Source organism: Haliotis cracherodii, unplaced genomic scaffold (genome assembly GCF_022045235.1).
Source record: "Haliotis cracherodii isolate W230 unplaced genomic scaffold, xgHalCrac1.p SCAF_10, whole genome shotgun sequence".
NCBI classification, from domain to species: Eukaryota; Metazoa; Mollusca; class Gastropoda; order Lepetellida; family Haliotidae; genus Haliotis; species Haliotis cracherodii.
The window spans coordinates 367,814-384,130 of record NW_027266265.1 but is presented as its reverse complement, the minus strand read 5'-3'; the positions used below and the strand labels follow the sequence as shown (position 1 = coordinate 384,130).

At 40.7% G+C, this 16,317-nt stretch overlaps 2 protein-coding genes across 3 annotated transcripts in view; one reads left to right on the top strand and one right to left on the bottom strand.

The window, feature by feature from the left end:
- The window catches only part of LOC139453946 (genetic suppressor element 1-like), a 104,173-nt gene extending 101,396 nt beyond the window's left edge, over positions 1-2,777 (top strand). For both annotated transcript variants that reach the window (XM_071235389.1, XM_071235388.1), the window contains exon 16: positions 1,124-2,777. In XM_071235389.1, coding sequence (XP_071091490.1) covers positions 1,124-1,219 — 96 coding nt within the window. In that variant the 3' untranslated portion in view covers positions 1,220-2,777. The remainder of the gene's footprint in view (positions 1-1,123) is intronic.
- Positions 2,778-5,777: 3,000 nt separating this feature from the next.
- On the bottom strand, positions 5,778-16,269 carry LOC139453945 (DNA replication complex GINS protein PSF2-like). Its single transcript, XM_071235387.1, has 5 exons — positions 16,113-16,269; positions 14,151-14,265; positions 10,856-10,955; positions 7,800-7,926; positions 5,778-6,391 (listed from the first exon to the last, which is right to left on the bottom strand). Exons 1-5 carry the CDS (start codon positions 16,200-16,202, stop codon positions 6,269-6,271), a joined length of 555 nt encoding a protein of 184 aa, XP_071091488.1. The 5' UTR covers positions 16,203-16,269; the 3' UTR covers positions 5,778-6,268.
- Between the last annotated feature and the right edge of the window lie 48 nt (positions 16,270-16,317).

Sequence of the window (16,317 nt, the reverse complement as noted above, 5' to 3'; positions counted from 1 at the left end):
AGACTTGACCTGTGTGTTTCACAGACTTGACCTGTGTGTTTCACAGACTTGACCTGTGTGTTTCACAGACTTGACCTGTGTTTCACAGACTTGACCTGTGTGTTTCACAGACTTGACCTGTGTGTTTCACAGACTTGACCTGTGTGTTTCACAGACTTGATGTGTGTTTCACAGACTTGACGTGTGTGTTTCACAGACTTGACGTGTGTTTCACAGACTTGACCTGTGTGTTTCACAGACTTGATGTGTGTTTCACAGACTTGACCTGTGTGTTTCACAGACTTGACCTGTTTCACAGACTTAAACCGGGTGTTTCACAGACTTGACCTGTGTGTTTCACAGACTTGACGTGTGTTTCACAGACTTGACGTGTGTTTCACAGACTTTGTGTGTTGTTTCACAGGCTTGACGTGTTTAACAGACTTGATGTGTTTCACAGGCTTGACGTGTCTCACAGACTTGACATATTTGTTTCACAGACTTGACGCTTTTTTTTCACAGACTTGACCTGTGTTTCAGAGACTTGATGTGTGTTTCACAGACTTGACCTGTGTTTCACAGACTTTGTGTGTTTCACAGACTTGACCTGTGTTTCACAGACTTGACGTGTGTTTCACAGACTTGACGTGTGTTTCACAGACTTGATGTGTGTTTCACAGACTTGACGTGTGTTTCACAGACTTGACCTGTGTATCACAGGCTTGATGTGTGTTTCACAGACTTGACGTGTGTTTCACAGACTTGACCTGTGTTTCACAGACTTGATGTGTGTTTCACAGACTTGACCTGTGTTTCACAGGCTTGATGTGTGTTTCCCAGACTTGACGTGTGTTTCACAGACTTGATGTGTGTCTCACAGACTTGACCTGTGTGTTTCATAGACTTTGCGTTTGTCTTAGAGACTTGACCTGTGTTTCATTGACTTGACCTGTGTCTCACAGACATGACCTGTGTGTTTCACAGACTTGACCTGTGTGTTTCATAGACTTTGCATGTGTCTCAAAGACTTGACCTGTGTCTCACAGACTTGACCTGTGTCTCAAAGACTTGATGTGTGTCTCAAAGACTTGATGTGTGTCTCACAGACTTGGGTTGTGTCTCACAGGCTTGATGTGTGTTTCAGGGTCTGCTGGATGCTAAGCAGCGTGGGGAGGGGGAGCGAGTCCAGGCTCAGAGTGCAATAGACAACATGAAGAGGTGTCTCAAGTACCTCAGGTGATGCTGGCATCAGCGGCGACGCACGCCTCTGTGATTGTCAGCATTGTGACAACAGCGTCAAATACTACTCAATTTCTACGGGATCAAATTCAGCAATGTTCATATCTTTCTCATCAGTCACTCTCTTTCATCGTCATGGAAACTAACTCCACGCTGATGGCAGCAATGGATAAATACTCAGTTACCATGGCATTGCCATGTCTGCTTGTTCATCACAGCAACTGTTGTTACTGACGTAAATGTGGAAGTTGCGACATATCACAGCTGGAAGTGTTCTTGAACGGCAGGAGGGAGACTGTGTACAGGTCTGTGACAACTATGGCATCATCGTGTGTGTCTGGGTGACACATATGACATCATCGACATATCTGTGATTCCCCGCGGCCTTACGGCACCATGTGATAGTTGAGCTGTCTCAGTTCATGTCCTAGCAGAGTTCTGTCCCTTTCAGTGATGACTTGCACAAACACACACCGCCTTATTCTCAGACAGTGACTATTGCTACACACCTGTTCAGATTATAGGAAGTAAAAATAAGTTGATTAATGAAATAATTTATTTATGGGTTCACCCCCAGTGTAAATCATGTTTATGTCTTTACAAATTTATTCAAGAAACGAAGGAAATATGGACTGTTGTGATTGGAAACCTTGTTTGATTAGGCTAAGATAGATAACATGTGACTGGCCATGTTGTCAGGTAACATGTGAATTTCGTGGGTCATTACTGTGACTGGAAGAGCACATGTGCAAGCACCTTTAATCCTGGTTAGTTGTAAGTCTTGAAGCTGATGAATGTCCCAGCCAGACACATGGAGGTGTACACACTGCTGGTGAAATGGGATGAGCTGATACTGACTACTGACAACATAAACATAGTGGGGGTATTTTCTGTTTATTTATTTACAATGAGTTTACCAGCTTTTCGGGAGATGTACAACATGCAATAGTATTATTGGTTATTCCGAGCAATATGTGAAGAAAAGTATTGCAGGAGCTGCAGCAAGTAGCCATGATGTAGTGGAATGTTACATCCCGAGGTATTGAAACATTAAACACAGTCATTGAAAGTTTCTCCAAGTAATTGAAAAACACTTTCTTTTTGTCTTATTTATATATTGAAAAAGAGGCTTAGTTTTTTTTAATGAAATTTGTTTCTTGAAATACTTGTGCAATATATTATTTTTGAGTCAAATTTAGTCTCCATGTAGAATTTCAAATGTTATTCAAATGTTACCAGATATTCATTTTTGAACATTAACTTGATTCCCTGTACAAGTTCTACAAGTTGCTGATGGGCGTGTCCATGCATTACCCATTACATGTGGAGGAATGAGAAGCAAGGGAAACTGGGATTCTGAAGCTTGAATGTGTGGACATCTGTGGCGCAGCACCAGGCTGCGGCGTTGTTTATTTATGATTCTGTGTAGTAGACAGTAGCGATGTGTGGCGAGTCACTCCTGACATCCATGTATGTTTCCTAATTGTTTCTACAACGTGTTGATGTGTAGTCTGTAGGCCACATTCCTGTCACATTTCCTGGAAAAAAAGCATTAAAAACTATCCTTCTAATGTACAAAGTGTTTGTTGATCATGAAATGGATTACATTGCAGTGAACAGGACTATCCTGCAGTGTCCAGATTGTCTGGATCCAGGGATTGATAGTGGGAGCATTGTCTGGATCCACGGATTGTTTCTGGGAACATTGTCTGGATCCAGTCACATGGGAATTGATAGTGGAAGCATTGTCTGGATCTAGTCACATGGGAATTGATAGTGGGGAGCATTGTCTGGATCCAGGGATTGATAGTGGGAGCATTGTCTGGATCCAGGGATTGATAGTGGGAGCATTGTCTGGATCCAGTCACATGGGAATTGATAGTGGTATTATTGTCTGGATCCAGGGATTGTTACCGGGAGCATTGTCTGGATCCAGGGATTGTTACTGGGAGCATTGTCTGGATCCAGGGTTTGTTACTGGGAGCATTGCCTGGATCCAGGGATTGATAGTGGGAGCATTGTCTGGATCCAGGGATTGATAGTGGGAGCATTCTACCATGTCATTGATGAATGCTTGATTCTGATTGGTTAAAAAGAGGTTTCCTTTTTGGTATGGAAACCCCTTTCAAATATATTAAGCCTTTTCACCAAAAATGTGTGAATGAATACACAGAAAGCCTACATATCGAGGCCATATCGATTCATAATAAATGGCTGTCGATCGATCACCCCCATATAAACTGTAAAACAAATCTTTATTTCCTAATACACACCGAGTCAAGGGCTCTTGCGAAATTAATAGATGGCGTAGCATCAAATAGAGGAAATACGGTAGTTTGATATCTGATGTTTGGGGTGTTCTAGGCCGCAACCCTGACTACTTCGATGATGACATCAAAAGATTTAACGAAGGCTTATCTTTTGCATACAAATAAAACTGTTAGAGAAATGTTCTGTGGTGCCCAGAATCTTAACAATTTAAGCTATTTCCTCATTGAAATAACCACAATGAAAGTAAAATATAACATTATAAGAATTGTTTAAAAAAACTTCACTCATGACTTGTTTCCAAACTTTTATGTGATCGATATTCGATGCCATCTCTGTCAACCACCACAGTTAGAATTTGGCAGGAGGGGATTTGAAAGTCCATCAGAAAACCCTCCCCTTTGAAAGTCCACGAAAATAATGTCCTAACTGAAGCGACAGCTTATCAAACTTGATGAAATTCATTTCAGAACACGCACCATTACAAAAATCATAAACGTTCCACTATTTCTGTCACTATCTGGCTTTGGATCCGTGAAATCTTGAAATTGACAGGTCACACCATGCAGATTCCTCGTTTCAAAATATTCGGCTCGTCTGCAGCCTAAAAAGCGTCTGTTCAGTCACAATGGTAATCATATGGATGTACCAGCAGACTTGATCAATCCCAGATAATCTACATGTTAATGTTGAACCACATCAAAGATCAGGGTTGTCATCTTGCTTCATTCTATAACTCGTTACGGAGAATGTAAACACAAGATTGTCAGCCATTGACAGCTGTGAGGTGTGAGTAACCGTGATGTAGGTCAAGTTCTGCCACATCCAAGTTCGGTGTGGAGACGCATTTATTTTAATTTTATTATTGTTTACTGGGAGTAATTGCTAACTAATAACACTTACACATGTTAAATGTATAATAGAATGTTAATTCATAAAGTTTGTTGTAGAAATATATTCATTTAGCATTTTAAAACCTTTTTCTATAACCCATCACCCCTACAATAGAAATGATGGCATGTTTGATTTCCAAGAAATGACTGCTCTCGAAAAATTCCGAGAAATGACAGTGTTCAACAGTTTGGAAGAAATTAAAACATCTCTCTTTGGACTAAGTCTGGAGTGTTATTTGTCATCTTATTTTGAAAACCTATGTGTTTTGACCACTTATTAGGAACTACCAACGACTATGGTGTTTTTAATCTTGAACTTTAGTGATAATTGTCACATATATAACTACCTGTGACCACTTTTCGGAATGTTCAAAGATTGCGGATATGTGCAACGGTGTTATTACACGTTGCAAGAGAGCACCGTTTTCAAAGCATTGTTGCCGTCATGGTAGAATGGAGATAAACCTACTGTGTTTTGAAATTTGATGTAGTCCCTCTTCAAAGCGCTTGGTTCAAAATTAAAATAAAGAGGTATCTACTCTACAGTGGGACTACATTAAATTACACAGTAAGTTTATCTCCTAATTGTCTGGATCCAGGGATTGATAGTTGGAGCATTGTCTGGATCAGGGATTGATAGTGGGAGCATTGTCTGGATCAGGGATTGATAGTGGGAGCATTGTCTGGATCAGGGATTGATAGTGGGAGCATTGTCTGGATCAGGGATTGATAGTGGGAGCATTGTCTGGATCAGGGATTGATGGTGGGAACATATTGATGGATCGAGTCACACTGATGTGTCTTGTGCTGACAACCAGTATGAACACTACATTGTGTGTAATGTACTGACAACTTCTAACAGGGAGTGAAATGGAGTTTTAACGTCGCATTCGTGATTTATTGCACTTATAATGAGTGAGTGAGTTGGGTTTAACGCCGCTTTTATAGTATTCCAGTTATATCGCGGCGTGCACTTATAAAGTGACATGCATGCATGTGTGTGTGTTTGTCTGCTTGTAGTAGTCCGGACTAATGCCGATTTTATAATGCTAGCCCACTGAGATATGCCGGAGTTTAACATGAATAACCCACTCAGTCACAGTATACTGACTCCAAGATGACCAGTCCCTATTTTAGCCGCTAATGCAGGGCACCAGGCAGGGTATCAACAAGTACCATCTATTGAATGTCTTGGTGTGACGCGGTCAGGGATGGAACCCACAACCTTCAACTCTCTGGGCAGACGGTGAATCCACCTCAATCAAGGAGGTCATGTCTTGTTCTAACTTGTCCCCCTATTACAACAAACCACTGCCGTCATCCAGTCTGGGAGTACTGAAGAACATCAACATCAGAGGACATTACAACACCATTTTATGTACACATAATTCACTGGTGGAAGGGAGACAACTCATGAGGAAATGGTGAGGAAAATCTTCTGCTTAACAAATGTGGCTTCATTGAAGTATTTGCCAATAGTTTTGATGCACCACAGTCCATAAATAGTTGTAACATTATAGGAATCACTTTACACCATCTTAATGTCAGAGCATCAGTTCCGGGTGTCGCTGATAACACATCTTCAGGTTGGGCACAGGAGGCAACCCTGAGTGTCAATCCTGTGACACCCTGACTCCGCCTCCTGTCAGGTTGGGCACAAAGCACCCCTGTGTGTCACTGTGTCAATCCTGTGTCGCCCTGACTCCGCCTCCTGTCAGGTTGGGCACAAGGCACCCCTAAATGTCACTGTGTCAATCCTGTGTCGCCCCGACTCCGCCTCCTGTCAGGTTGGGCACAAGGCACCCCTGAATGTCACTGTGTCAATCCTGTGTCGCCTTGACTCCGCCTCCAGTCAGGTTGGACACAAGGCACTCCTGAATGTCACTGTGTCAATCCTGTGTCGCCCTGACTCCGCCTCCTGTCAGGTTGGAGCGGAGGAGGTGCATCTGGTCCAGGGCTTTGGTCAGGAATGGACGACCCGCATTAATCTCCATTAATGTCAAGAAGTTCAACTGAAAAATGCAGAAGATTGTCACATGGTATGTAGTCAACAGTTTCAAATGTCAACAAAGGATAAAAAGTAAGGATTTAAAACAACTGCCAGAGAATATTTTCTTTTTGTAGGATTTTAGAGAATTTAAGATTCCTCCTACCTAAACCCATACCAAATTTCCTTAAATTTTGAACAAAAATGGACACAAGAGCATTTTTTAATATGGCTGTTATTACAGCGACGTGAAAATAGGATTCAAAGCTCTTGAACAAATTGAGGTATCATCATTGGTGAGAACAAGCTTACAGTCTCCGGGTCCAGTGGCGTCTCACAAGTGTTTGTTTACAGTGCAAGATGGATGACGCACAAAGGACGGTGGATGACAGACACTTTGACTGTCAGTCAGGTTAGCTAAATATGTCACATTTCACAGAAGTCCAACTCAACACAAAACAACTCATGGCAACTTTCCACAGGATTGTCACAAGTCCCACTCACAGGTAAATCGGAAGACTATTAATACATACTTGAAGGACATAAAAGGACAGCAGTCCATACATGGTCAACAGTACAGACAACAGTCTACATACAGACAAGAGTCTATGTACAGACAACAGTTTATGTAAACATGGAAAAGACTGCAAAGACAACAGTCTACGTACAGACAACAGTTTAGGTAAAGATAACTGTTTATGTTGAGACAACAGTCGATGTAAAGACAACTGTTTATGTAAATCAACAGTCTATATATGCTCAACATTCTACGTAAAGATATCAGTCTACGCAAAGTCAACAGTCTACGTAAAGTCAACAGTCTACATACAGGCAACAGTCTACATTAAGTCAACAGTCTACATACAGACAACAGTCTACATTAAGTCAACAGTCTACGTACAGACAACAGTCTACATTAAGTCAACAGTCTACGTTAAGTCAACAGTCTATGTTAAGTCAACAGTCTTCATACAGGCAACAGTCTCCGTAAAGTCTACGTTAAGTCAACAGTCTACTTAAATTCAACAGTCTACATAAAGTCAACAGTCTACATACAGACAACAGTCTATGTTAGGTCAACAGTCTATGTACAGACAACAGTCTACGTAAAGTCTACATAGACTGTTGACTTTACGTAGACTGTTGACTTTATGTAGACTGTTAAGTCAACAGTCTATATTAGGAGTGAGTGAGTGGGCTCAGTGATGCAGGCTCAGTGATGCAGGTCTCAGATGTTTACCACTTTGGTGAAACTCACCACTATGTGCATGGTGCTGACAAAGCTAAAAACATAACAAGGTCAAACTGCGATTAGAACCCCCAATTAGAGATTTCCTTGTGCCTGAGGGACACAACGTTGCACAGCGAATTGCTGCGCCTAAGACAACTGGGCCACCTGTGCCCTGTCTATATAAGGACAGTCAGTGAATCACCTTAGCATGTGTGGCGTCACTCTTCACAAAGACGTCGATACTGCTGCGGAGTTTGGCGATCCTCAGATCCCAGGCATCTTTAATCAACGTCCGGACTTCGTCAGCCCGCGGGATGTCATCTGTGGCACTACAACACACATCAGGAATACCGGCAGTTTTAGAATTCGCAAAACTGAACTCTGCAAAATTCTTGTAATGCCCAAAACAATTTAATGCCTACTTTACACTGACTTCCATTATTGTCAGTCTCAATCACTGTAAAAGGGTTGTCAGAAAACTTCTATCTTCACAATAACATTTTTACAAAAAGAAATGACAAATCTATCTGAACAAAATGAGGCATTATTGGAATTAATGTAAGCAAATTTGAGTGCAGTAACTATTGTCACAACAGTGACATGGACTGGAATCACAGCCGCTGTTGGAACCGACAGCATCGGCAACCAAACACATTTTGTCACGTACGTTATGTTCTGCGTTTCACCGAAATACTCTTAAACTCACTGTCATCACAGTGCACGAAACATGGCTGACAGTAGCGGAGAAGAGAAACGAGAAAGTGTTTGAATCAAAGCTTGTTCCAAGAATTGTCATTCTAATTAAGAAGTTAATCTATACTGAACTTAAACTGTAATTTTCATTCCATACAAATTATTCATCTTCAGCAAAAACATATTTTGTACTCATCATCGATGTGTTAACATGGGAGTCAAATGGAAAGTGTTTCAGTCATAGAGGCTTCACTCCTAACTTCATTCACTGATTACATGTTAGAGCCAGATCGAGTATTTGGCCAATAATTGTTGATATAAACAGGGCTAATTGAAAAAATCTGTCAGTCAATGTCAACAGTAGGCAATTCATCTGTGGCTGATAGGGACTCGAACAATAATATTATCAATTTTACATTAAATTTTATGTTTATATACGTATCTTATTTCACGCTATACATTTCTTTCTTCTTCTTTTGACCATTATGTGAAAACGTGCTTGAACAATGTTTCCAACTTTAAAGACATTTCACCTGAACACATCCCAGCATTACCATGGAGACACAGAGACACAAACAATAAGTTATAACACTGCCTAGTGTCGTAAAGACAAGAACTCGTGAGTGGGTTAAAACACCATAACAGGCGACATGAGCCCCTTACACTAGTCGGACATAGCTACATGAAATCTGTATAAGGTGTTACGTGTTTTCACGTAGGACATCGTAACATGAACGACCATGTAGCACAGAATAGAGATCTATTCATTTAATGACACAACCAATCCAGAAGTGTGTCCAGGCAGTCAGTTCTACAGACAGACAGACCACACCACTACGCCGACGGACAGTAGGGAGAGCCAGCTTGGCATCTCTTAACGCTCCATCAAAGCTATCAGCCAAGTCCACAGTGATTGAAGCGTGCTATAGTGGGAAGAGGAATGCTCGACAACATCCACAAGAGGATTATCAAACCAATTCTGAGATATTACATACCCAAAGCAGAGGTGAGCAGGTAAAGGCTTGGGACACTGAGATATTACATGCCCAAAGCAGAGGTGAGCAGGTAAAGTCTTGGGACACTGAGATATTACATGCCCAAAGCAGAGGTGAGCAGGTAAAGTCCTGGGACACTGAGATATTACATGCCCAAAGCAGAGGTGAGCAGGTAAAGTCCTGGGACACTGAGATATTACATGCCCAAAGCAGAGGTGAGCAGGTAAAGTCCTGGGACACTGAGATATTACATGCCCAAAGCAGAGGTGAGCAGGTAAAGTCCTGGGACACTGCTGAACAGCCACACCTTGTGGCGACATCGATGTTGAAGACCGGAGTCTCTACAGATGAGTCACTTCATCATCCACTGGGACTCAGTCTGGAAACCTGAATAACACTGACCACAGGAGGGACATTCCAACATTGATTCAGTTTGTGCAGGGCACAGAGTACTGGGCTGCAGGACCAAAGGTCCAAATCGGTGACGGCCCTTCCATGACGGCGGACGCTGCAGTTGCTGTGCAGGGCCATGGTTGAGACAACGGCTAGTCTCATGTGAATTGGAGGAGGCAATCCTGAAGGACAGTCGAGCGGAGCTAAAAGGAGACTGTGGTAAAGGAGACATCCGTGGTGGCCGCCTTAGAGGGATGAATAGTCTCCTGCAGGTGTGTCGAAGTGACGCCGCAGCCTCAAGGTAGATGCGGAGGGCTCTAACCTGGCGTAAGAAGCTGTCCTCGTCATCTGGGTTCAGGAAGGATGCCAATTGTTTGATCATAAAGTACAATTTGCTACAACGCGAGTTGCCAGATAGTATCATAGTGAGTGAATATGGTTTTACGTCGCTTTTAGCAATATTCCTGCAATATCACGGCAGGGGACACCAGAAATCTAAACTCCTTTTGATGCATCCATCAACTAAAACTGTGAACTATGGCCATCAGTCTTTCTCTTCTGCCACCACCCCAGAGTGGAATAATCTCCCTCTACAACTGTGACAATCTCCTCTGTTTCTGATCAAATTTAAGATGATCTGTGCTGAGGAGGTCCAGGATGATAACCTTCCTCTTTGCTAAGCAAAAAGCTTAAAGGATTATTATTATTTTTATTTTTATTATTATTATTATCATTATTGTGGCTAAACAGTGGAGACCCACTAATATCTACACATGTATTTCATTAATATTCGTTTTGAAGCATCAAGTCTTTCCATGGCATTTAGAAGTGACATATATGAGAGTTTCAGGAACTAAGGAGTAAGCTTAAAAGTTGACATCCATGAATTCCCCCTCTCTGTGATGAAGTTGTTATTACCAGATCCGTGAAGATCTTTGGTAGAATAGGCCTTCAGCAACCCATGCTTGTCGTGAGAGTTGACAAATGGGATCGGGGGGTCAGGCTCGCTGACTTGGTTGATGCATGTCATCGTATCCCAATTGTGTGGATGCTCATGATGCCATCACTGGATTGTCTGGTCCAGGCTCGATCATTTGCAGACCACTGTCTTATAGCTGGAATACTGCTGAGTGTGGTGCCAAACAAACAAACAAACAAACAAACAAACAGTTCTCACCACTGCAGGAGCAGCTGGGTGACCTCGATGTAGAACCGGCTCGGCATCGCTGTGAAGAACTTGGAATCTATTTCCTCTTGTTTCTTTTCTTCTAACTTTTCTGAAACAGGAAATCATATTATCAGAAAAAGTTACATAAGCTAAAAAGATTATTTATAATACTTATCCTATGTGTCATGGTAAAATGGTATATTTATAACACTTATCCTATCTGTCATGGTAAAATGGTATATTTATAACACTTATTCTACCTGTCATGGTAAAATGGTATATTTATAACACTTATCCTATCTGTCATGGTAAAATGGTATATTTATAACACTTATCCTCCCTGTCATGGTAAAATGGTATATTCATAACACTTATCCTACCTGTCATGGTAAAATGGTATATTTATAACACTTATCCTATCTGTCATGGTAAAATGGTATATTCATAACACTTATCCTACCTGTCATGGTAAAATGGTATATTTATAACACTTATCCTATCTGTCATGGTAAAATGGTATATTCATAACACTTATCCTACCTGTCATGGTAAAATGATATATTCATAACACTTATCCTATCTGTCATGGTAAAATGGTATATTTATAACACTTATCCTATCTGTCATGGTAAAATGGTATATTTATAATCAGGGATGTGAATGCAGAAAATCACTTTTTTTAAAACATTAGTCCTCCAACAAACCACTCCAACAAATATTATCGGAAACCGGATATCCATTGCGGATTGTCCTGTTTTCGATCAGAGCTGTCAGCATCATCACAGGTTTTCGGACATCATACGTTTTCTATCAAGCATACTTGCACTATAACGTGGGGTGTGGCGTCACACAGAAATTGTAAATACTCAGCTTGTTTTTAAGATAAAGTTTTCTTTTAGCCTATAAGTGATTGAGATGTTTTACAGTTGTTCATGTGATTAGCGAAAAAACTATGAATGTTTTTTCAGGGACAGGAAAACTCATAACACAGGGATATATGTTGTATTAATGTCTTATGTTTGCAATGGATTTTTTTTTTTTTTTCAACGAAAGGTAAGTAAGTTCAAAGTAGGTTTTTTTCCAATGTGCTTCAACATGGGGAAAGGGTCAGACATTGCATGCTTGAGACAGTTGTCCTTGTGTCTGGGGGATTGGGGGGTGAAGTTTATGGCAGTATTGCTCCCAAACCTGGCAGGTAGCCGGGTGCGCAGAAGCTATGCCTGATTTTTTAAAAGTACTGATTTAACTTCAAAATTTTACTGCATCCGCCATCTTTGTTTATTTGACTTTTGCCATTGACTTGGTGTGAATGGTCGCAGCTGTCCAAACTGCACGAAATTGCTTAAAAAAAATGCAATCAAATGTTTAAAACATTTCTGGGGGGCATGCCCCCAGAACCCCCCTAGACTTTTCCTCTTTTTTTCGGGAAAATGCTCACACCCCTGTACAATACTTATCCTATCTGTCATGGTAATATGGTATATTTACAATACTTATCCTATCTGTCATGGTAAAATGGTATATTTACAATACTTATCCTATCTGTCATGGTAAAATGGTATATTTACAATACTTATCCTATCTGTCATGGTAAAATGGTATATCTACAAGAGGCCAACAGGGCCTGTATCACTCACATGGATATTTACTCAATCCTGACAAAATATACATTTGCATTGTGCATGTATATGATACTGCAATTTTGACTATGACAGGATTTAAAATGGGTGGATTGCACATCTGACAGCATGAATGTATACTTCTCTAGACACAAATGTAGCATAAAGATCTGAACCGTTTCCATGTTATGATCCAGGATCTAAGTTTCCAGAAGCAAGGCTGGACCCCACGGCGAATCCTATTGGCATAAATATATTATTCTCTTCATAAAAAACAAATGTATACAACGTATGTGTTATTTTAGGGTGGGGATAACATCAGTTTGCATGTTAGGGTCAAGGTTCTAACTCCTTTGGGAGTGCTGGACAGATGAACAGAAGGGCCAGTCCTGGTAGCGTATGTGCATTCCTCTCATTATACTCACTAACTGTACATATGGTTCTACGGCAGGGATCTTAACTGTGTCCAAGGTTTAAACTCTGTTTGGCCCTGCCCCTCAGCCACTTGGGGGCGTCAAGCCAACCATTTGTACAATTTTGAATCCCAACCACCTAGGGATGCTTCCAGTCAAATTTTGTTAATTTCCAAATGGTGGTTCAGAAAAAGAAGTTGTTTGAATGAATTGTTGACGTACGGATGCTGGACGCCACAGTATGGCATTTAGACCCGGTGAGCTAAAACCAAATCATTTGAGAAAGATGGCATCTGATTGGCTCAGAACGAACACAACCTTCATGTGATTGGGCAGTTAAGTTCGCTCAGGATGCAACCTCTGATCTTCATACAGCAGGTTCCATATAGTGTTCCCTCGCTATTGTGCTCTTCAATACAGCCTTAACACAGTTATAGTACGCGGTAAAGCATGGCTTCCAAAATTTACTAACATTTTTAATAAACTCCAATTTTCCAATGACACAATGTTTTCCCCCCATCTCAGACAACATTAGCAGCTGATCACCGCGACCATGTAATACCGGAATACCAGTCAACAAATCCGAACAAGAGATTGGATATTTTAGGCATATTTGAGGCAGTTTGACATTAAATGTCAACAACGTTTTCGCAATTGAAATACATGTATAGTGGGAAGTGCCTACGGTGACTGGTCAAATTGTTCCATACGTAAACAAATATCCTATATACCACCTGTACCAAAGTGCTACACATTTGGTTCTTATAATTTTAAGTATATATATATACATATATAGCAGAAGCTGCAACTAAAATAACACAATATTCGTATATATTATTCCTGATAAAATAATAATTTCAGACACAATTTCTTCTGTCCATTGCACAGCTGATTGCTATTTCCTGCTTAGTTTACAAGAAAATACACATAATCTTAATCTCTGCATATAAAACAATGCCTTGGAGAGCAGGAAACACATTTTAAATGATAACTCATCATGTCTAAGATGTTTTATATCATATTTCATACTTTTATTAACCAAGTTTGTAATATCTGTTTATTCACCTGAATTCGCAGAAGGGATACGATGTGGGTTTTTTAAATACTACACTCCTGTGACAGTGAAAATGAACGACTTGCATAATTCCTAAACATTATATCTCAGATACGAGATACTATTTTCATGAAGTTCATGTAAGCGTAAACACTTTGACTGGACAGATCCATACAAGTCGACAGTCATTGCTGTTATTACAGATGGTTAATACCAACCTATATCCATCCATTCCGGGGGCACGATTCTGCATTTCTGACGCTGCTTCAAGTTGACTGCCATCCACAGTGGCACTTGGAGGGGGATGCTTGGGACGAAGGGTCCGACGTCTCCCTACAATCAAACAGGACACCATGGACAGCCCATAACAACAGGACAGGAGATTACTGACAAGGCAAGTCAACTCTACATAGGAACTTTGCAGATATAAATACTTTAGGGCATACTTAATCATAACTGCTTCACAAAAATTGAGAATGAGGCTGCTAGATATGTCAGGTGATCAAGTCGCTGGGGTCGTATCGCACGGGATTTTAGTGGTGCATGAACCATGATCCCAGTGGGGATGTATGGGATGTGTTTGGGTGAGTGCTGTGTTTTTAAGCTGGAAACTTTGTTCTAGGACATTTCCACACCAAGATTGAAGAATAAGAAGAAATGCATAGTGTGAGATAGGATAAGTCTAAAAGTCTAACTTTGAAAAAAGGAAATACCGTATTCGACGTAATAAGCCCCTTGCTCTAATAAGCGCCCACGGCGGTATTAGCTAATATATTGGCTAGTTAACAATCCTAATTAGCCCCCCTTCCAATTGATCAATGTTCACAAGACTTACTCGCAGACTGTACAATACGCACACGTGTGTTATATGCACCCTTAATTATGGGCAATTAAATTCTAGAAAAAATATCTCTGTCGTACATAAACATTTCAGGCTGTCAGCATAAACCACAAAATTTATCATTCAAATTTATCTTTTTTTCATGAAAATAAAAATAATAGCCCCCTATTTTTAATTTCGAGAGCGCCCTGCATGCTTATTACGCTGAATACGGTAGCTTAAAACAGACCATAAAAAAAAGAGGCAAAAAACATCCCCAGGACAAGGGGACTGTGATTTTGTTTGAGCGTGCCATAGGGTGGAGCTCTGTGGTGCTTTCAAGCCTTCAGGATCTATCATAGCCACTGGGCCCCGACGTAAGTTAGTAGTCTTTCAAACCAGAAAAGTACTTTGGTATTTTGATGAATAAAAAAATTTAGCGTGATATGCGAGATACTGGAAAATGTAATTTGTATAACTGAAGCGGTGCACTTGATCCCGTGGCACCTGTGTTAAGACTATGGAGATAACTGGTACAGCAAGACGACGGGAAAGTTCCATTTCCATTGTTTTGATTCCCTATTGTAGCGTTATAACAGAAATAAACTGAACCTTATTCCACAGACAGAAATAAGCGCATTTGCTCATAGTTTCTCAAAGAATAAAGCTATTCGTACAATCAACTTTGAACACGGAATAGGTCAGAAATACCATGAAATAAATGTCAATAACGGGTCAGTGACCAGTAACGGTAGCTTGGATTTTTCTGATACATGCACTAGGGCTGGGACGGGTAACTCGGGTACTCGGTTACATCCTGAGTAGGCTGCGGGTACCCACAGGACTACCCGGATCTGTGGTTTGTCATGTGATATAGATCTATTGTTTAATGACAAAAATGATCTAAAACTCTAAGGTTACAACTATACGTCACCAGCCTAATGTTCCCATTTCTTTCTGACAATGCACCCATTCCTTCTGACTTTTATATGTTTGAATAAAGAAAAAACTTCATGAATAAAACTTCAGTGTATGCATGAGCCACAGGACCATGTGACAAATTATAACAATAAAAAAAACTATTAAAAAAGGTCTTTTTTTTTTACTACTATCAGTTACATGGTCCTTTGCACGAGCGGATCGTTTTACGTGTATCTAAATACATTTCGCCAGGCCTACGGTCAAAAGGTTCCAAATCGGAAAGTTTGTACCTATCACTAAACATCTACAGCGGGTAGCCGGGCAGGGTCGGGTAATAGGGTGCTGGGTACACGAGTAGTAAATTTGGACCTGTTCCAGGCATAACATGCACTTGGTCTACTCCATAACAGAACTTGCATGAAAACATTGTGCTACTTACACTGATCAGATAAATCTTATCTTGCGCAAAGTTAGGCACAATCGTGACCAACTCCTTCTCGGCCAAAAATTCGACTTCTGACGGATCCATGGTTAGTAAAAGGATCACAGAGTCATCTTCCCTAAATATGAAATGAACACAATATTTTATAACTGTGTCAATTTTCCCGCAAAATATGTTGAAGGTGAAGGACAGTGTCTATTTC